This window comes from Orcinus orca, chromosome 10 (assembly GCF_937001465.1).
Source record: "Orcinus orca chromosome 10, mOrcOrc1.1, whole genome shotgun sequence".
NCBI lineage: Eukaryota > Metazoa > Chordata > Mammalia > Artiodactyla > Delphinidae > Orcinus > Orcinus orca.
The window spans coordinates 51,088,526-51,111,830 of NC_064568.1; the positions used below are offsets into that span (position 1 = coordinate 51,088,526).

At 35.2% G+C, this 23,305-nt stretch overlaps 1 protein-coding gene across 50 annotated transcripts in view; it reads left to right on the forward strand.

The window, feature by feature from the left end:
* CLASP2 (cytoplasmic linker associated protein 2) overlaps nt 1-23,305 on the forward strand; it is a 177,813-nt gene that overhangs the window by 55,035 nt on the left and 99,473 nt on the right. For all 50 annotated transcript variants that reach the window (XM_033405513.2, XM_033405508.2, XM_033405511.2 and 47 more), the window contains 3 exons: nt 15,551-15,630; nt 17,908-18,000; nt 20,876-21,021. In XM_033405513.2, the coding sequence (XP_033261404.1) occupies nt 15,551-15,630; nt 17,908-18,000; nt 20,876-21,021 (319 nt within the window). The remainder of the gene's footprint in view (nt 1-15,550; nt 15,631-17,907; nt 18,001-20,875; nt 21,022-23,305) is intronic.

Here is a 23,305-nt window from a genome sequence, read left to right on the forward strand (position 1 = left end):
CAGTAGTTCCTTTCTTTCCCTTTTTTGTTAATAAATTTGTGTGTTAGTTATAATTTGGGAAAACCAGATTTTTCCTTGTTTGTGATAGCTGGTGAGAAAGTCATGGTCTTCAGGATTTTTTTTTTTCTCTGTCTGTAGTTCTTTTAGTAAAAGCAAAAAGGAAAGAAAAATAAACTATATTTTGACCAGGTTCTCTAAGTTGTGTGCTCTTGATCTTTTTATACAACCAAACGTTATTTTCTATGTTATATGTTATTCTAAATATAGGAAAACTATTATAAATATTTCATCTTAAATATCTTTAACTAATATGTCATGTAACCAACAAGAAAGATGGTATGGTATAGGTATACACACACACATATTTGCATGCATATAAATAAATAGATAAATAAAATACTGTTTAATAGAAATGTCTTATTGATTTCTCTGGATATTTCGGGTAATTTATACTTTAGTATTTTAATTATTTTATTTTTGTTTTGCAATTATAGGAGTGTATTCTCATTCAGATGTTAGTTATTATATCCTATTACATGATTCTATTATGCATTCTTACTTATTTCTGGTAAAAAGTAAATGACATTCTTTGCTTTCTTACTTTTGTAACAAATGACTACCTTCACTTACTACAAGGAATATTTTTTTATTTTGAGATATAGGTTTCCAATCTATGATACTATGATAATTATTTTATCAAATTGTCTTATTTGACTTAAAATGGATTAATATTTGAAATTCATGGTGAAAATATTTAACATTTTTGTGAATCTGAGCCAGTAGTTTATAATTAGCTCTGATTTTCATGTTTTACTTTCTTTTCTTAGATGAAAATTGAAGATTGTAGTTTACCTACCAAAGGTCACTTAATTCTGATGTTAATCAAATTGATAAAATCAGATTTCTTTTTAAAGAAACAGTAGACTTTCTTAATGCCATTCCCCCCTTCTCTGATTTGTAGTCCTACCAGATATGAGAATGTAGGTAGCTTTCATGATTGTAGTCATTAATCACTCATACAGATTATATTATCCATCCTGGCAGTGGCCCTTTTGATAAAAATAAGGGAGAGACCTTCGTTCTTTTTTCATTCTCCTCTTCCTCCACTTCTTCCTCCTCAGTCTTTTGGCAGTTGCGTATTCATTCTGCAATTTTTAGTTTATTTCTTTTGTTTGCCATAGCTCATTTAGGTTCATTCATTACCCATTTTTGTAAGAAAAAAGCTATTAGAGGATACTGATATTGCTTCAGAAATTGTTATTCTTGGCTGTCAGCCCTTCTTTGAAAATTTAACTTTAGATCTTTTTGTTCTTGGCAGAAGCTTATTGATTTTTAAATCAGTTGTAGAATGTTTTCTTAGAGTTGTAGAATCTTTGAGTTAGAAGGGACGTTGGGAGTCATATAGTTAAATTTACTATTCAAGTATAGCAATCCCTTTCAAAATATTCTGATAGATGATTATTCAGCATCTGATGAAATATGTGCTCATGGATTAAAATTTGGGACAAAAACCATCTGCAGTACCACTACGTATAGACATAATCAACTGATAAATTATGATGTACTTTGTTCCAGTTATTTTTATAATAACTTTTCTAACTATTTTTACACATAGAAATATTTTCTCAGGAGGAGGACAGAATTGGCACCCTTCCTTTTGTAGTTTTGTATACCTTTTGTCTCATTAATATTTTACCCTGATCATTTCCTCATTGGTCTAAAATTATTAATTTAAAACTATTCATGGTTAGTATTCATATCTAGGCTGCTTTCATGTTTTCTGCAGTTATAAACGGTGCCATCATTCTTTTAAGTATATATTTTATTAGCATATCTCCAATCATTTCCTTGGAATAAATTTTTAAAGTTTACTTAATCAAAAGTTACAGGGATTTCTTGTGTTCTTTCAGTTTGGCGTAGTATCCTCCAGAAAAGTTATAAGCCATTTCAATTCTGGATAAATTTAATTATTTTTTTATATTGCATTAAAATCTGCCTCCTTGTAACTTAGGCAGGGAAGATGAATTATCTGTTAACATAATACTTTCAAATTCTTGAAGGTTGTCCTGTCTCTCTTTATATAACTATTGTGTTTTCTAGACTGTACAGTTTCTTTCTCATAACTTTACATGGAATAATGGTGATTTAGTCCAGGCATTTTATTTGCTACTCCTTGGTATATAATAAACAGGTATGATTAGTTCCTAATTAAAGGAGTATGGTAGACGGAGGTATACAATAGTGGTATAAGCCAGTCACAGTCCACTGAGTTTAACAAATTTCTTTTCAGAAGGATTACCAAAATAATAAAGTGAGCTTCTTTGGAATCCTGATTGAATCTACTCTGAAGTTTTGGAGTTTAATTTACTTCACTTCTCCCAGAGATATATGTCAAGATTAAAGAGATGTATGCTATTTTTAGCAAAGTATCCTAGCCAGTTAAAGCCAGTAGGACCTGTGTTTAATCTTTAGTGTGTGTTAGTTTTGTTTTGTTCTTTGCCTCGGTGTGCCAACCTTTTCTACTCATATTGTAATTGTGGGGCTTTTAAACCAAGGAGAATTAAAAAAGAAAAGGTTATGGGTTGCTCCCATAACCTTTTCCAAATATATCATGGCTATAAAAATCCATATTATGTGGATGTCAAAAGTGTTACCTTTGTGCTTTGCTAATTAGAATAAGGATAAATTGAATTCCCTTAAATAGTCCATTTTCTGAATAACATTTGTGGCTTCATAATAGGAATTTAGATAAACATATTTTCCCTCCTTTTGGCTTAATGGCTTTAATACAATTGCTGATTATACCAGATTATTTGTAATACTTACATCTCTATAGTATTTTAGGTAATAGTTTTTTAAAATTGGGGGATGTTTTTACTTATGTTCTCTCATTTAAACCTCAGAACTCTTTGAGTTAGATACTTTATCTCAGTTTTACTGATGAGCAAACTAAAGTTCAGAGAATTTAAGCAACTTGAACAGGTCATGCATCTAATAAGTAGATGAGGCACAAAAATCACGTTGCTATACTGCCACCAACACTAATCTCACTGGGTAAATAAGAACTCTTCTAGATCCTAAAGCTCTGAGGTTATAATCTACAGGAATGATCACTACTTTCAGGGTCCACAAATCAGTCATTTTAAACCTCAACTAGTATGATTCCCAGCAAAATAGAATATTTGGAAGTAAGCAAACTGGTAATTTTTTCATTATAAATGGAAATACTTTTTAGAGTTTTCTTTTTGAAATTGCCTTTTTAAAGCTTACTGAGCTATAATGTCCTTATTCCTGTACCAATTATTTTGGCTGCTATTCGTTTCTAAAAATAAAAATTGAATTAGATGATGATATAATTGTTTTTGTTTATCATTAGTACCAGATTCTGACGTTAGTGATTTGTCACTGAGGCTTGTATGTAATCATTGAAACACATCATTAACCAAATCATCCATTGTCAAAGTTCTGTTGTTCTCTCTCACTTGCCCATTCATTCAAGCAGACAGAGTATTTTCTCTCAATTGTTTCCATCTAATATCAAAGGCTACTTTGAAATGGCTTTAACTTTGAATTCTTACAATTGGTTAATTACTGTCTTTTCAAATTCAGTAGTACTTACTTGTCTTTAGGGTATTTTATATTAGTTTTACTTTATGTCTTACCTGAGGTTTTATTAAGAATGTCTAAATATCTGTTTTCCACAAATTATGCTAATCATTCCCATTTTTTCCTGTGATGCAAACAACAAAGATGTTTTTCCTTTTAAACAAATAAAGATCATGAAAATCAGTATGTATTTAATAAAACAAATCTCACAGAATTTGTTGTTTAATCTTGAAATCTAAGTTTTTAATTCGTAAACCTAAATTTCTTGTTTTTGAACTTATGTAAAACCAAATAACTTTTCTGTTTGTGTATTTTGTTTTGCTCATTTTCTTCCTCCTTTCTTCCCCTTAATGACAGGGAATGATACTAAACCCAAAAGATTTTAGCCTTGAAGGGATCTTAAAAGATGATCTGACCACAGTTCAGATGAAGAGACTAAGCATCAGAAAGCTAAATGATGTATCCAAGATCAGTTAGTTATTAGCAGAGATGAAACAAGGGCCCAGTGTTTGGCCCACCGTCAAGGGCTTTTTGGATTATCTCTGGGTCATCTCCTCACTAATACCGCATATAATACATATTTCGTATTTTTATCCCATATAGCAAAACACTATTAATGACATTTGGAATTTAAGGATTGGCCAGTCACCATTCTGTCTTAAATTTCTGTGAATCCCATGTCATTCATCATAAGATGCCCTGGTGCTGTCTCTCTTAACTGTGGTTTTAAGGTAAATAAGATTTGAATAATTAACCAATAAGTTATTATAAATATAAATCAATAAACTGCCCAATGGCCTACTGTGTCTAAGAATATGTGTGTTTTGCTGTAGTTATTTTCTTTGTCCTCAGTTTTGTTTTACCTCTTGTGCAAGACTTAAAGTCAAAGAAATTTCATTGTGCAAGGTTTATTTTCTGAAGCATTCAGAATGTTTGAGAAGGGAGGAAATTAATATAAACAGCCAAATTATTGTGATTAAAATTAGTAGATATATTGAAGACCCAGTCTCTTCACAGATGAGTTATTGTCTTTATCTACATCTGTATGTAGAGCTTACTGTGTGCAAGGCTTCATGTTAGGCACTGAAGAGACCATAGGAATGCTCAAGAAAGAAAGCAGCAAAGAAATTGGAAAAGAAATTACAATATCTGTCCATGCTCATTATCCCACCAACCAGTGTTAGTGGTTTTTAGTGTTTTGGCCTTTCCATACTTCATTTGCCTATACTTTTTGACGGAGATTTAAGTGTTAGAAAATTATAGTGTCATATAGGTAGGCAAATTGATTTCAAGGTTTGCCTCAGAAAAGAGTGAAATATTAATATAGATCACACATGTGAGGGATTTTCCATTAGTTAGATTTGTTATACTTGATCCATACAAAGTAGAAGTTTGTAATAACTTACAATTCTAACTTATATTTATTACATTATATTACTGAATTGGTAAGAAGCATTATTTCTGTGATGGGCATGCTGTAAATTTAATTTTTTCCATTAACTTGGCATTTTTCTTTTTTAGAACCAATTTATGTGTTTCTTACTAATAAATTGAATGGCATAATTTGATTTTTTAAATATAAAATGTATACCCACTGTTAACAAGTCTAACATTAGAGAAATGTTTAGAAAAAAAAACTTTCATACCATCTTGCTTTTCTCATCTCATTGCCCAGTGTTATGTATGATATCCTTCCACATCTTACTCCATTTTTATTTGTGTAGGTATTTAGATTAGATTTTATTTTTGCCCCCATTAAACATACTAGTAAACACTTTGCAACTTGCTTTTTTTTCACAAAACATCCTTCTGTCCTTCAGCATCAAGAATGAGAGCTATCACATTCTTTTAATAGCTATACAGTGTTCCACATTATTGATGTACCATGATTTAATAAACTATTTCTCTGTCAGTGTCATTCAGGTTGTTCACAACTTTATGCCATTACAAAGAATGCAGGTCTCCATGTGCTTATGTATTTGGTCATTCTGGTGCTTCTGATCTGTAGAATAGACTCCTCTAAATGAGGTTGCTTGGTCAAGGTTTTGTGCGCTTTTAATTTTTCTTTTTAACATCTTTATTGGAGTATAATTGCTTTACAATGGTATGTTAGTTTCTGCTTTATAACAGAGTGAATCATGTGCTTTTAATTTTAATAAAGACATTATTTTACCTTCTCCGGCCTTGAATATAACAGGTTCATTGTGATGGGTGAAAAATGGTACTTCTTTTTCTTAATCCTCATCCGTCTATCCAGCCAGCCAGCAGCTAGCAGATGTTTACTGGAAGCTTTTAGTATGCTACTATTCTAGTAATCTCTGGGAAATATCAGTGAACAAGAACAAACACCCTGTCCTCCCAGAGTTTATATTCCAGTGAGATTCAGAATATTTAAATTCGTTAATAGGGATTAGCATATCCTCTTGTGTGAGTTGTAATTTGTTATTATTTGCCCATTTTTTAATTGGGCTGTTTCATCTTCTCAGTTTGTTACAGTTTTTAAAATATTAGGCCTTTTATGCTTTCATTAAAAGTTACAAATATTTCTTCAGTTCCTCCTTTGTCTATGGCATTTTTATGTCAAAATTAAATTTTTGTTTTGGTAGGTAAAATATCTATCCTTTTTTTTTTTTTTTTAACTTCCCAATTTCCTGTCTTGAATAAGAAGGACTATTGTCTAGTCCCCAAAGTTTATACAAATAGTCTAATTTATTCTAAAACATAAATTATTTTACATTTAGTTTGTTAAGTATATCTGGAATTTTTTTTTTGTATAAAGTGACAGTATATTCATTTTAATTTCTTTTCTTCCTTATGTATGGGCAAGTTAATGTCGATGCAATTGGATAAAGCATTCTTTACTCCATTGAATTGAGATACTACTAACTGGATATATTTTGGTTACTGATGTTCCTGATGTTTATCTGTACTTATTCTCACTTTCTAGTGAGTGGTTTCCCAAACTTTTTATTATGAAAATTTTTAAGCATATAGAAAAGTTGGCATGCAGTAAACACTCATCACCTAGATTTAATAACTAGCATTTTGTCATATTTGTTTTAACCATCTCCATATAGATATATTCCCACACGTATTCTTTTTTTTTCCAAAACTCAACAGTTGGAAAGTAAATTGTAGACATCATGACATTTCAGCCATAAATATTTAATATACACCTCCTAAGACTTAAAGGTGTGCTTCATTATAACCATAATACAATTATCATATGCCAGAAAATTCCATAATATTATGTATAAAAAAATCCCTTCACCAATTTTTATACCATGACATTGACTTTTTTTTAAAAGAGTCTATGCTAGTTGTCTTTTAGATTGTCCCATGCTGTGGATTTGTCTGATTTCTTTGTGGTGATATTTAACTTGTTCCTTTAAGCCCTTTTATTTTCTGTAAGTTTATTCTAACTATATACCTCCTTTTAAGCACTTCCATTCTGTATTCAAATTTCCTCAAATGTCCTAAAAATATTTTTTAATAAGTGATTCTGTGGGGCCAGAAAGAAAAATTTACTGTTTGTTAGTTCAGGAATGCCCTCTTCTGTTGGTATAGTGAAATGCAACTTCTTTTCTAAATGATACATGGAAGGCTTTCTATTCAGTGCTTCTGATTCTGTGATACCATCTCATTTCAGTAGAACTGTTATCTTTTTCTTCCTTTCCTTTATCCGCCAAGCTTTGAAGGAATACCTCCACCTTCTAAGTGCTACTTACCTCTTGTTCCGAGGGGAACCATATTTGATGTCTTCGTACTCCACTGCCAAGATCCTCCTCTTCCATACAAATTCCTCGGATTTTTCTCTCCAGTGAGGACTCTGTAATTGACATTGCTGGTTTTGGATGTTTATATTTCCCCATTTACCTGTAAATTGAAGTTTGAAGTGAGAACTTGTATTACAAGTATGTGCTGTGGACAGTTTTTCTTTTTGATCTCTGGTTTTTGGAGTATTTAGTAAAACATTTGATTTGAATTTGGATGACTACCATTTTCCCATGGGAATCAGAATGTCTACTGTAAGTTTTAAAATTGGGTAAGGAAATAACCTTTTTTTTTAAACTAGATAATCCATTATCTCAGCATTTTGTTGAATTTTAGGCATTATTATTGAATTACTTTCCTTGTTGATCTGAATCACTTCTTTGTCGTGTATCAAATTTTTGTACATTTGTGGGTCTGTTTCGAAGTTTGTATTTTGTATATTTGATTAGTTGGCCTATCCCTGCACTAAAACCTGTCATCATTATCTTAGGTTTGTAAGTCTTCATTTCTGTTAGGGCAAGTACTTCCTCCCTTTTCTTATAAGGATTATCTCAACAGTTCTTGGCCCATTGCCCTTCCAAACTTTAGAATCAGCTTGACAGCTTCCACAAGAAATCCTGTTGGAGGCTTGATTATGGCAGTACTTTGGGAAGACTGGACATGTTTATGATACTGAGTCTTCCTGTCCATGAACACAGAATATCTACCCATTTATTTTAGTGTTCTTTAATGTCTCATTAAAATTTATTCTTTTTTCCACCTCAAGGTTTTTCACTTTTTTTGTTTTGTTTTTGTTTGGTTTGTTTTATTTCTAGATACCTCAGAATATTTTTATTTTATGTTAAAAAACGTAGGTTTTTTTTTGGCTGCGTTGGGTCTTCACTGCTGTGTGCGGGCTTTCTCTAGTTGCGGCGAGAGGGGGCTACTCTTCGTTGCAGTGCGTGGGCTTCTCATTGCGGTGGCTTCTGTTGGTGCAGAGCATGGGCTCTGGAGTGCAGGCTCAGTAGTTGTGGTGCAGGGGCTTAGTTGCTCCGCAGCATGTGGGATCTTCCCGGACCAGGGCTCAAACACATGTCCTCTGCATTGACGGGTGGATTCTTAACCACTGTGCCACCAGGGAAGTCCCAAAAAGCATAGTATTTTTTTTAATTGTAAAACTTCATTGAAAGAAATTTTAAAAGTCATAAATAAATGGACATACTGCATTCCTGGATAGGAAAACAGTGTTACAAAGATGTGAGTTCTCCCCAAATTCATCTATAGAGTCAACGCATTTTCTTTTTTTTTTTAAATTGAGGTATCGTTGACATGCAACGTTATATCAATTTCAGTTGTACAATATAATGATTCAATATTTTTATATATTGCAAAATGATCACTACAATAAGTCTAGTTAACATCCGTCACCATACACAGTTACAGAGCTTTTTTTCCCTTGTGATGAGAACTTTTGAGATTAACTCCCTTAGCAGCTTTCAAATATGCGGTACAGTGTCAACTCTAGTCACCATGCTGTACTTTACATCCCATAGCTTATTTATTTTATAACTGGAAGTCTGTACCTTTTGACTCCCTTCACCTATTTCATCCACCCCTTGCCTCTGGCAACCACCAATCTTTTCTCTGTATCTGTGTGCTTGTTTTTTTGTTTGTTTGTTTTTTAGATTTCACATATAAGCGAGATCATACTGTATTTGTCTTTCTCTGTCTGATTTATTTCACTCAGCATGATGCCCTCAAGGTTCCTGGACATAGTATTTTCTTAATTTAAAATTTCTAACTTTGTTGCTGATGCATAGAAATGAAATCAATTATTATATTTTGATTTTATATCTAGTCACCTAGCTAAAGTTTAATTTTTAATGATTTTACTATATATTATTTTGGGTTTTCTATCTACACCAGGATTTGGCAAATTACAGCCAGCAGGCCAAATGTGTCCTTGCTATCTGGTTTTAGAAATAAAGGTTTATTGGAATGTCAGGGAACTAAGGTCCTGCAGGCCCTGCGGCCAAAAATAGTTAGATAGATGGACAGATAGATAGTTAGATAGCTAGACAAAGTGTACAGCTCAGTGTTTTAAAAAAAAAAACAAACTGTTTAAGTGGACCCGCATAGTTCAAACCTGTTTTGTTCAAGGATCAAATGTATTTAAACTTTGATTGTGAGCTCGTTGCTTGAACTTAATTAGTGGAAGTCCTTTAGGTCCAAATTGGGGATTCTAGAAGCTTTCCTCTGAGAAGTTTTTTTTCTGCTGGACACTGGGGAATAACCAATCAGGGACCCCTTCAGCCTCTCCTAGGTCTTGTCTCAACCAGAATTCTCACTCTTCTCCACCTCTTTACTGGGAACTCCACTTTTCAATAGGGAAATCTGCAAAGTCACATTGTAAAAGGAGCAATTGTCAAGAATGAGAGCAATTGTTGCTGCTACCCTTGCAGCCAGCCTACTGCAGCTTGCCCTCTGACCACGATAATTTACATGCCTCCTACACACAAAATGCATTCATGGACATTTCCCCAAAATCTCATCCTAATTATACCATCAGGCTCAAAGTCTGTGATCCTTTGATCCGCATCAGGTCCAGATGCATGAGGTTTCTATCCTCTGGTGTGGCTCCTCTCCATGCAGAGGCCTCTGAACTAAAAAGACATCTACTTGCACCCCACATACTCAACATACAGGACAAAAAAACCATAATAGACACTCCCATTAAAAAAAGGGGAGGGGCTTCCCTGGTGGCGCAGTGGTTGAGAGTCCGCCTGCCAATGCAGGGGACACGGGTTCGTGCCCCAGTCCGGGAAGATCCCACATGCTGCGGAGCAGCTAGACCCGTGAGCCATGGCCGCTGAACCTGCGCGTCCGGAGCCTGTGCTCCGCAACGGGAGAGGCCCGCGTACCGCAAAAAAAAAAAAAAAAAAAAAAAGGAAGGAGGGCTTCCCTGGTGGCGCAGTCGTTAAGAATCCACCTGCCCGGTGCAGGGTACGCGGGTTTGAGCCCTGGTCCGGGAAGATCCCACGTGCTGTGGAGCAAATAAGCCCGTGCACCACAGCTACTGAGCCTGTGCTCTGAAGCCCGTGTGCCTAGAACCTGTGCTCTGCAACAAGAGAAGCCACCGCCATGAGAAGCCTGTGCACCACAACGAAGAGTAGCCCCAGCTCGCCGCAACTGGAGAAAGCCTGCGCACGGCAACAAGGACCCAATGCAGCCAAAAATTTTTTAAAAATAAATTAAATAAATAAGTTTCTTTAAAAAGGTTGGGGGAAGGAACGGGAACTTCATAGTAGTCACTGATTTATAGCAATTTTGAAATCCAACAGGAACCTGCTGTCAGTTCCCTTATTACAGGGGTCATGAATGTTCCATCATGAAGGTTTCATTCTCTCTTTGGGTGTGCTTCTCTAAATCAGTGTTTTCTTCTGTTCTTGGTTTCGCCCTGGACTCTGGGCTCTGCCCCCGAAATCTTTTCTTCTTTTGTATCAAAATGTCCTGTGTTTTCAGCTGATTGTCATTTTCAACCTACTTCCCTTAGAAAGTTGGGGATCCAGAAAGCTTTTCTGTCTTTTCATAGCACTCTTCAAAAGCACTGATAGTGCTTTCATTAGTGTAACTCTCTTTAAAAATTATAAATTTTGTATGAATTTCATCAAGGTTCCTGCCATATTTCCCTCCATGTTGTTTTTCCAGCATTTATCTTTCTCTTCAGTGCTAGTCGCTTCACTGTAGCTTGAGAAGAATCCGCCTCTTTCCATCTCTAAAACTTTGCTCTACTTGCTCCTGTATCTGTACTTTACCCTTTGTTTCATTCACCATTGTATCCAGCACTTCACCTTATTAGTAGTTAAGGACTAAGTAGAATGGAGTTTTCTCTTTATACTTGAACCTTTTAAAGTAGTACTTGAGGATTTCTGAGAATGCCTCGTCTAGGCAGTCTGGCACACTAGAAACCATGGTATCTCCTGAATGACAGTACCCTCTAATCCCCCTTCCCCTCCCTCTGCTTCCCAACCAAGTGATTACCAGCTTAGAGTGGATTCTAGAGCAGGGATCAGCAAACTATAGTGCACAGGCCAAATCCAGCCAACTGTCTGTTTTTGTTTCACCCATGAGCTAGGAATATTTTTTACATCTTTAAATGATTAAAAATAGTCAAAAGAAGGATAATATTGCATGACGTGTGAAAACCATATGAAATTCAAATTTCAGTGTCCACAACTAGAGCTTTATTGGAATACAACCTTGTTCATTGTATATTGTCTGTGGCTGCTTTCAGGCTACAATGGCAGAGTTGAGAAATGGCAACAGGAACCATATGGCCCATAAAGTCTAAAATATTTGCTCTCTTGTCTTTTACAGAAAAAAATTACTGACCTCTGTTTTAGAGTGGTTAGACAGCTGGGCAAAGCTCTTGTGTTCTGTTTCAGCCCATTAATATTTTCTGGTATGATTGTTAACACAGTTATATTTGAAAGAGCTTTAGTAGAATTGGAAGCCAGCTTCGCTTGTCCCTTCAGCCCAACCTCTACTTGTGCTCCTGCTCTCAAACGTAATTTATCTAAACACATCTCCTCTTGGTGTGCACACTCATTCTCCTTTTCTTGCAGTAATATTTGACATTAAAGCCCATTACTCTTTTTGACTGTCTTCCTATGTAATTCATTCTCCTTGCTGGTGCTAAAGGGATTTTATAGTGTTTTTGGGTGAACTTTTTAAAGCTGTATCAGGAAATGGAGTGATGATTGCAAGATAAAACAGTTCATTCAACAGTTTATTCGTGGCCCATTACTCTTTTTGACTGTCTTCTTATGTAATTCATTCTCCTTGCTGGCGCTAAAGGGATTTTATAGTATTTTTGGGTGAACTTTTTAAAGCTGTATCAGAAAATGGAGTGATGATTGTGAGATACAACAGTTCATTCAACAGTTTATTCCCTATGCAGGCATCCTTTTCCTACTTTGTAGGCCAGACAGTCAAAACCAAGGTGAGGGGAAACATTAGGCAAACATGGATTGTAAAAAGGTTTACTTGTAATACATGCAAGGTATAAGCAAGGTTAGAATGGGGAGCTCAGAATGTCCTCTGTCTTTACACTATTCGTATATCCCAAACACTCCCATTAGCAGCCCCTCTGCTTAAACAAAGTGATTCTCCAAGGTAAGAGTGAGGTAGATTAGGGTTAACTATTCAGACCATGCAAGTTCTTACCAAATTTGGTAATGCCCATGTCCAGGTTTAGAGACCTAACTGTCACATCTGAGATAGTCACAAGGCTGCATTTATTTGTCTCTGCATCTTCTGTGGGACTTTTAAAAGCCATTATATTCTACTCCCCCACCACTCCCTACTAGCTTATTTGGCCCTAGTCATAAGAAATTACTGCATAATAAAGAAATTATGATTAGAGTAAATTGTGACTTTCAAAGTTAGACTTTCCTATGTATGTCCTTAGTCACTGGCACATTTTTCTGGCCTTATCTGGGATCTGTTCAGATGCTCTGCATCCCCTTGAAGGATTTTGAGATTGTGTTATGGCTGGCGGGTTAACGTATCGACGTTAGCATTCTGTTGTATGTATGATACCTTAGTAAACTGCATATACACTGTAGTAATCCTTCATACTGATCTCCCCTTCACTTCTCCATTCCTCTGTAAAACTTTCTGTCTTCCACACTTTAGTACACTAAGGTTGTTAACTGGCTCTGCTCTGGTACATCTGCACAGGTCTCCTCTACCACTTGAGATGTATACTTTCTAGGCGTCAGTTGTTTGTTCTCAAACTTGCCTAATGGTTGCTCTTATTATTGTAACAAAGTAATTTGCAAGAAGTGGTAATATAAAGGAACAAAATATATTAATGAATGTGGAAAGAACTTTGTTTTTATGAAAACTGTGTTGAATGTTTAGGAACTGCTTGGTAAGGACCAGTCCCTAAGGAAATTTCTGTTCAGTGGCTTAGACAAAGACAACTGTGAAAGATTGGGAAGAAATTGTAAAAATCTAGGCATATGCACTCCTATCAGAGGACCCACTGTCGAAAGCAATAAACCCTGCCATATTAAGAGATTGTAAATGAATGTAGTATCTTATAAGATGTTAAGATAATATGGTTAGCTATCTTTTTGTTTCTTTGCTTTAGCTGATTATTTTCAGGTAATCAGTTAGTTACTAGTACTGATTATGGGCATGGGGTTGGGAGTTTTATTATTTTATTGGATTTTTTAATATCTAGGGAGTAACTATAATTTATTTACTCTTCTAATTGAATTTCCTATAGCAAGCATACATCCATTCCTCTTTTAGTTTATGAAATTGTCATTGCTTTTAATTTGCAGTTTTATATTGCCTTAAACTTTATGCTGTTCTGTGGTCCATCTCTTATTGCTGTTAAAACGCATATACAAAGACCTTCTGAGGTTTTTGTTTGTTTTTAAGATAAGGAGCTTTTTATACACCTTTGGAAATCCTGAGTATTTTTTATTTTTTAGGATGATTTTTTTTAAGTCCAGTTTTGCAGTATTAATATTTCCTTTGGTAGATGATAAACTTAATTGAAGAGATATTTTCTGTTTAATTTTTTAACCAGAGAGATTTTTTAAGTGAATTGTCCATTGGAATGTACATCTTAGGTATTTGAAAACCATTTCATGTGTTGGATTTTTACCACGAAGAAAATAAATAATAGAGTTATCAGCCAGATTTCAGTTAGAAGACAGAATCCACAAGTTATTTTTGCAGAGAGAATTTAATATAATTTGTTAAATGGGTATTGATGAATTAAGAATGCAAGAAGAGAACACTAAAGTATCATGGAAGAGGCCGAGGAGGCGAGAAGATTACTGACCCTTCTGCCGGCTTCACAATCCATCAGTGCAGAGCCTTCCTGGCTTTATTCTCCTTCCCCCCCAAACAGGTGTCTCCTCCCCAGCTACCTATACCACAGTACTCTCAGCAGCTGTGTTAAGATTCCTTAGTTGAGCTTTGTGACGACGGTTCTCCATGAAACCAAGTTACCTCTGTTGATTCTGGTTTCTCCACTGTCATTAAGAGCAAAGACACTATTTTAGTGTCTTCTGCACAACAATTACATATAGCAGCTGACTACCCGGGAAATAATATTTATAATTCATACTACTTCTGTTAAACAACTCCCCTCCCCATTTAAATACTGGTTAATTTGAAAAAAATAAAAATAAAAAATAAAGTATCATGGATGTAGCAATCACAGTAAATAGCTCCTACCCCTAAAGCTGGAAGAACAAAATGAGTTTAAAACTATTGAAACATAGAGGCTTAGAGGAGAGGCCCTGCAGAGCTGTGACTTGACCTCTGCGGAGCAGGTACTAGCTGTCTGGTGTCTCTGTCAGGCATAGTGAGCTGGTTTCAGTGAATGTTAGAAAAACTGCAGTCTGGAACTGCTACTGAAATGAGCAACCTGCCAGAGTTGCTAGGGTTTTACTGACAAGAAGAGGAAATAGTTAGGAAGGAGCAGGTCCCTTCTTCCTTCAGCTTTCATTCTTTCCAGCATCCTTATTGACACAGTTTAACAGGAAACCATTAGAATAAGCAGAAAAATGGTTTGCTCAGTCCTAGGCCCAGCATCACAATATAAAATAGTGTATTTGGAGCTGAAAGACAATAGCTAATTATTGGCTGTTAAACAACTACTGCCTATTAAGTTTACTTTTTTATTGTGTATGTGCAATAAAAAAATCATTTGTGTATTTAAAGTTAATTTCAAGACCCTCATTTCTTTCACATTTGCTTTCCTGACCACTGCAGCACATGTGGATCCTCTGCCTCACTTATTTGGCATCATTATTGACATTTAGGGTCATATAAACTGACTGCTCAGCTTTTTAAATGTTTATCCTTTCACCTGTATTTCTTGTGTCCGTGGTCTTGCATTGAATGAGGGATGAGAGGGCTGTGTTCTTACAGTTTGGATTCTACTACCAGCCTCATCTAGTACCTTATAGAGAGTTAATCAACTACTGCTAAGTACCTTCTCTTTTCTGAAAAGTTGGAGATTTTGTTAATACCTTCTTATAAAATGGAATGTCTCAAAATTATGCCTTTTTCATATCAAAAGAGTTAATATTTTTCATGGTGTTCTCAGTGCTAAAATGCTTAAAAGTAAACTTTAAAAAATAAATTTATTTTTAATTATCAGGTGCTTCTAAGGAAGGAGGTGCCGGAGCAGTTGATGAAGATGATTTTATAAAGGCTTTTACAGATGTCCCTTCTATACAGGTAAGGATGCCAGTGAAGTGGCATTCCCCATGAATATTGCCTATGTGCCTGTTCGTAATATTATTTATTTTTGTCCCTGTTTTCCAAATTCTTTTCTTCCTGAATTGACTTAACAAATTATTATTTGTTGGTACAATTAGACTTCCAAGTGATTTTTTCAGTGAGGCTGAAATAAAATTGAATCCATATCATTGAATCATATTACATTGCAGTGTCCAACTACATCCACTTTTTTTTTTTTAAAGGTGCCTGTGATACAATGTTCTTCCATTTTTTTTCCTCCTACTTTTCTGTCCACTTCATCTCTTTCTCCTTTAAAGCCACATCCTTCTTTACTTGACTGTTGAATACTGAGATTTCTTAAGGGTTGGTTCTGGGCCTCTCTTCTCGCTCTCCATTTCCTTCCTTCCTTCACATCCATGGCTTTACTTCCTGCCTTTACATAGGTAATGCACAGGTTTTTATCGCTCAGCCAGAACTCTCTTTAGTGCGAAACTAATTTTTCCACTGATTGTTTATTTGACATCTCCTTTTAGATGTCTCAGAGGCATCTCAAATTCAACGTGCCCACAACTGGACTCATGATCTTCCCCTTTCAAACCTACTCTTCCAGTGTTTTATATGTGGAAACCTAATCAGTTATACAAGTTAGAAACCTAGGAATTATTTTATTGCAGCCAATTCCTAACTTAGTGGTATTCAAACTTCTTCTCTCTGTATGCCCTCTAAAAGAATGTTTAAAAAATTATGTACCCCCTCACTGAAGTAAATTTTTGAGTCGGCCCTTTTTTCCCTTGTTAGGGAAGGGGGAGCCTGGCATTGTATTCCAGAGCAAAGCATCATAATAAGATTAGGAGTGGGAGAGGAACCTGCCTTTCTTTTTAAATATGGCAGAAGGACTTTTGTGAAGGGAAAGTGGGAGGCAGGAAAGGCTCAGAAGCCTCCAGTAATCACTCTGTAACAACTGTTTATCTGGTTCCCCTCCTGTCTCTTCAGCCTTGTCTCATGCCTTGCTCCCCTTTGTACTCTTGTTTTTGGCAAGTTTTTGTTTTAAGTAAAAGGGGAATTTAATGGCCATTGAAAGTGGAAAATATAAATAGGGCCTATTTGTTGGCAGTATCTGTTTGTACTACTCAGATGGTATCTAGGACCCCATTCTTTCTTATGTCTCATTTCTGGATTCTTCTGCATCGTCTTCCCTCATGGTCAGCAACATGGCTGCAGCTGTCCGAGCCTCACTCCCTTAGTACCCTCTGCCTCTTCTGCAGTTGACCATGTAAAACTTTGAAATTCACTCTAACTGAACTAATTTAGGTCATTTGCCCCCTCTGAACCTTGACTGTGATGTAGAGAAATACTGTGCACTGACTGACTTAGACCTTGGGTCGCTGTCTCTTCCCCTGATCCCCTTTGCACTCTTTACTACTGTACTTGGCCTTCTTTCAGTTTCTTTCAACCACAGAGCCTTTGCACGTGCTGTTCACTGCAGGGAAGGCTGATCTTTCTCTATTTTGTCTAATGATGTCTGCCTCATGCTTTAGCTCTCAATTCAAGCTTGACTTTCCTAACTAGTTCAAACCCCCTATTGTATGTATACTTTCATGGCAGTATGTGCTTCTCCTTGGTGATACTTTCTATTTGCAATTTCATATTTTATATCATTTGATTAATTTTTTTCTTTCCCTGACTAGATTATAAGTTCCATAAGGCAAAGACCATGCCTATTTTTTGCTCACCATAGTGTCCTTAGTGCCTAGAATGTTACATCCCTGTTATGTGAATATTTGTTAAGTGAATGAAAGGATAATGGTGTTTGGCAGACAGTTAGCTCCAGAGGGAATAAAGCATGTAGCTCTCCTGGCTACAGTCTATTGAGAGGGTCGGAGGAGGGACTAACCTAAAACATGTCCTTTTGCAATATTGTATAATAAGTATACGGATGCAATAGATATGTTATATACCTGAAGTCATTTTGAGAACTCAGTCCTGTTTTTACTAATCTGTAGGATATTTGCATTTTTTTTTTTTAAATGACAAAGTACTTTAAAAGTATATTTGAAGTTACTCGTGAGTGGAGAAATACCCTTACCTGGGTAACAGGTAAGGAAGACAAAGCATTTTATTTTATTATTATCTATAATGTATTTTCATTCTCCATTTAAAAATGGTGCTAGAATGGGAAATAATACTATTACTGGAAAGATTATTTGAACATGAGGGCATAATTTTGCTGTGGCAAGAAATATTAATGTTATAATTTTGCATGTTTTCTTTAAGATCTATTCTAGTCGAGAACTTGAAGAAACATTAAATAAAATCAGGGAAATTTTGTCAGATGACAAACATGACTGGGATCAGCGTGCCAATGCAGTAAGTTTTTTATTTTCTTATCCCTCTCCTTGTTTTTTCAATGTTCTTTTTCAAAAACTTGGAAATTCAATAGTAGTACTATCTGGTATTTGCTTATGAAATAGAGAGTCTAATAGGTAACATTTCTTTCTGGAAAACACATTGAGATAATAGGCCTTTTCTTAGTTAGGGTCCATTTTTTTCTGTTTTGCTAATCAGGTGGAGCCTATCTCACCCATTTGTTAGTGTCTCCCCACGTGCTACTTTTTGAACTTCATTGATGCCCAGGGACCATGACTCTCCTTAGGGTTACATAGTTGTGGAGTAAAGGGAACCCTCCTGCACTGTTGGTGGGAATGTAAATTCATAGGGATGGTGTTAAATCTGTAGATTACTTTGGGCAGTATGGCCATTTAACAGTATTAATTCTTCCAATCCAAGAGCATGGGATGATTTCTTTGAATCATCTTTAGTTTCCTTTATCAACGTGTTATGGTTCTCAGCATATAAGTCTTTCATCTCCTTGTTCAGGTTTATTCCTAGGTTTGTTTTTTTTTTTATGTGATTTATAAAGGGATTTTTTTTTTTTACTTTTTCTTTTTGATAGTTTATTGTTAATGTAAAGAAATGCAACAGATTTCTGTATGCTAATTTTGTATCCTGGTACCTTGCTGAATTCGTTTATCAGTTCTAATAGTTTTTGTGTGGGGTCTTTAGGGTTTTCTATATGAATTATCATGTCATCTGCATATAGTGACAATTTTCCTCTTCCCTTCCAGTTTGGATACCTTTAATTTCTTTTTTTGTCTGATTTCTGTGACTAAGACTTCTAAGTTGAATAGAAGTGGTAGAGAGGCCATCCTTGTCCTGTTCCAGATTTTAGTGGGAAGGCTTTCAGCTTTTCACCATTGAGTATTGGGTTTGAGTTTGGCATAAACCATTGGCTGTGGGTTTGGCAAAAATAGCTTTTACTATGTTGAGATATGTTCCTTTTATACCCAATTTGATAAGAGTTTTTATCATGAATGGATGTTGAATTTTATTAAATGTTTTTTCTGCATCTGTTGAGATGATCATATGGTTTTTGACCACATTGACTTGTGTATGTTGAACCATCCTGTGACCCTGGGATGAAGCCAACCTGACCATGGTGTATGATCCTTTTTATGTGTTGTTGGATTCAGTTTGCTAATATTTGTTGAGGATTTTTGCATCTATATTCATGAAAGATATTGACCTATAATTTTCTTTTTTGGTAGCGTCTTTGTCTGATTTTGGTATCAGGGCGATGGTGGCTTCATAGAATGATTTTGGGAGTATTCCTTCCTCTTCAGTCTTTTGAAAGAGTTTGAGAAGGATTGGTATAAGTTCTTTTTTGTACATTTGGTAGAACTCCCCAGTGAAGCCATCCAGTCCTGGACTTTGTTTGCAGGGAGTTTTTTTTATTGCAGATTCTATTTCACTCCTAGCAATTGGACTGTTCAAATTATCTGTTTATTCTTGATTCAGTTTTGGTGGGCTGTATGTTTCTAGAAACTTGGATGGACTTGTTTTTATATTTTGTGCTGTTTTAACAATATTGCAATAAACATCCTTGCACATATTTATAACAATGGTGTTTTTATTTTTGTAGGTTAAATTTTTAAAAGTGGATTGGTGGGTAAAGAGTAGATGCAATTTTATTTTAGTAGACATTGCCAAAATATTTTGAACAAAGGTATTAGGCATCCATGATCTTAACAGTAAGAGCTATTACTGGGTGCTATCGAGTCTTTTTAACTTTTGCCAATCTAATGAAGGCAAATGATGTGTCTTTGTTGTAATTCGCATTTGCTTATCACTAGTATGGTTGAACACATTTTCTTATATTTATTTTGCCCAATTTAATATTTGGTTATTTGTCTTTTTCTTATTTTACTGTCATTCCTTGTGTATTGTACTTATATATTGCAGATAATTTTTTCCTACCATATTGTAATTTTTTTTAGTTGTTTAGATGCCTTCTGATTTCTCTTCTGCTTATGATAGTTTGCCTACCTTATATACCCTAAGATTGTATAACTATTCTTTCAGATGTTTTTCTAATATCCACAGTATTTTATTTTTATGTTTTCCATCCTTAATTCATCTTTAACTTTAAAGATATCTTTAAAAATTTAGAAAACCACAGAATTTAATATGAAATTATACATAATAATGGGTATGATAGGTAAACTTTTAGCTTGTATGTGTGAGCACAGATGTGTACCTGAGTGTATCTCAATTGACTGATTAATTTTATTAGGTATGTATGATGTTTATATGGAAAACATTTGGCAATCCTATTCTTAAAGGTTTAGAAATAGGGAGAAAGAGCTATTTGTGTCACAAAGTAAGTGTGATAATGTTAAAATATTGGAGATGGTGATAACTTAATGGTTGATCCTTTTGATTTTTTACTTTTGCTTATGGATGAATATAGTTTACAAATTTGGTTCTTTTAAAAATAGGCTTCTTAGTAGATAGTGGTGATGGTTGTACAACATTTTGAATGTACTTATTGCCACTAAGTTGTATACTTTAAAATGGTTAAAATGGTAAACTTTATTTTAATGTGTATTTTGTGACAATTTTGAAAAGACTCCCTTAAAACTTTAAAATTTACTTACCTACTCATACATTACATGTCTATTATGCATATAATTAAATCTATAATGTTCTTTTCCAGAAAGCTTTTTTGTTTGTTTGCATGTTTATTTAATAAAGATACATTTAATGCTGTTAAAATGTCTGAATATATAATGAAATATAATGAAAAAATTTTTAATTTTGTTCCAGTAGTGAAGTTTAGGTAGTTTTTTTTTTTTTTTGCACTACCACTTTTTAATGTCAGTAATGAAAATTCTCTTTATTTCAGCTTAAGAAAATTCGATCATTGCTTGTTGCTGGAGCTGCACAATATGATTGCTTTTTCCAACATTTACGCTTGTTGGATGGAGCACTTAAACTTTCAGCTAAGGATCTTAGATCCCAGGTGGTTAGAGAAGCTTGCATTACTGTGGCGTAAGTATATTCTTTTTTGTGATAAGTATTTTTTATGAATGAATTTTGTACTCATTGATTCAGTGATTATTCAGTAAAGCATTAACAGGATAACCCCAAAAAAGCATATATATATTCCAAAAATCATATATAAGGATTAAATTTGTGTGATTTAAAAAAAAATCTTTCTTAATAGCACTTTATACCAACCTTAAAATATGTTTATATGTCTAAAATCTACTGGTGGATTTTTGGTCACTAACTCTGTGAGTATAAGAATAAAGTGAATGGGTCTGAGAACTGGCTATATGTAACTTTATCTTTGCTAATTTGGATATTAAGCTTTTTATTTCTGATATTTTAGCAGTTGTCTTGGAATTATAACATGCATCATTAACTTATCAAAGTCTAAACCTATTCTGTATGTTTATATTTTTCTAAAATTTAAGCATGGTAGAACACTTAAACTCCTTTTTCCACTTCTCCCGACCAGAATACTTTGTTGTATATGTTGTTGTATTCCTTTGAAGAGAGGGAACACAAAGATGCCTACTATTAATATTCATAATCTGGATTGTACTAGATGTCCTAGTCAGAACAGAATAAACAAACAAATAAAAAACCCCTCAGGAAATAAAAACTATGAGGATTGCAAGAAAAGGAACAAAACTGCCCTTATTAACAAATGATATAACTATCCATGCAGAAAATGATAAGAATTGATAGATAAATTATTATAAGTAAGGGAATATATAGTAAGATTGCTAGATACAAGTCAATATACCAAAATAATTGAATATCTCTTGATAGAAAAACAAAACAAAAATCCACAAATTGTAACCTCCAAAAATAGTCCGTGATGAGAATTCTGCTTCTTGCCATGATGCAACAACTGGTACAGGATTAGCCCCCTTGCAGAAAACTGGAGAAAATATGTTAAGACAACTGTGTACAGATGATGGACAGCAGGCAGAGCAGGAGTGTAATTCTTGAAACAAACAAGTCAGTTGAACAGTATGATCAGCACAGTTTTGACCTGGATGCATTTTCTGGACCGTGGAGAGGGAGGGAGAACGCAGGCAGAGCAAGGGAGTCTTACTGAGTTGAAGAAGAAACAGATTGGAGGTTCCGAAAGCTGAAGTGGCTAAAATTTGCAGTGCAGAACACTGGAGAGGAGAGACATACAGAAAAAGAGCTATAGAAATCTGCATAGGCGATCCCATGAGTCTAGTTGAATACTAATCTGTGCATGTGAAAGGTACAACTCCCTGAGGACTGGAAAGAACTACTGGAAACTATAAGATAAACAGCAATTCCCAGAGTTCACCTGGGCCGGGAGAGGTTCAAGTTCTGATGAGCCAGACTGGAGAAACGTTGTTGAACACCCAGGGCATTCAGTAGAGACCCCAGAAAGGCTGTTGTATAGGAATAGGACTGTTCAGGCTACTCTGGAGGCTGAGTACTCTGCAGTATTCTCAGGCCACCCCTCCCAGTAAGCTTATAAGGATCAAGCTGATTCCAAAGTACATCACTGGCCTAACAGAACAAAACTCTTACACTCTTTAAAGGAAGACAGCAACATCTGGGCACAGGTGGCACCTCTCTGTTTCTGATTTGAGTTTCACATGGGAAAACTGAAGGTATAACTGAACACTAGTAAGTAAGTCTGAGTCTGAGTACCTCTTTGAACCAGGAACCTGAAATTCTGGAACTAACTGTACCCCAACCATGTATTTTAAATAAGATATAAGTATATAGAAATTAAATAATTCCACAAACATTGTCAGAACTGTAATTACAGCATTCTTCCTAAGTGTTTTACCCAAAATCATATTAAATTAATTAGCCTGGATTAGTTGTTTAACTACAAATTTGGAAAGAGAAGACAGATGTCCTTAGAGTCACCCAACTAATCAATGTATGGTAGAGTTCTGTTTTCAATCAAGAATTCTGAAATCCTACACCAAAGATGTCAGGGAGTATTTGTGACCGAAATATTAATATTTCTCATTAATAGAAATAGAGAAATACTGGGACTTCCCTAGTGGCGCAGTTGTTAAAAATCCGCCTGTGAATGCAGGGGGCATGGGTTTGATCACTGGTCTGGGTAGATCCCACATGCCACAGAGCAGCTAAGCCTATGCACCACAACTACTGAGCCTGTGCTCTAGAGCCCGCGAGCCACAACTACTGAGCCTGCACGCCACAACTGCTGAAGCCCATGCGCCTAGAGCCCATGCTCCACAGCAAAAGAAGCCACCGCAATGAGAAGCCCACACATGCAATGAAGAGTAGCCCCCGCTCA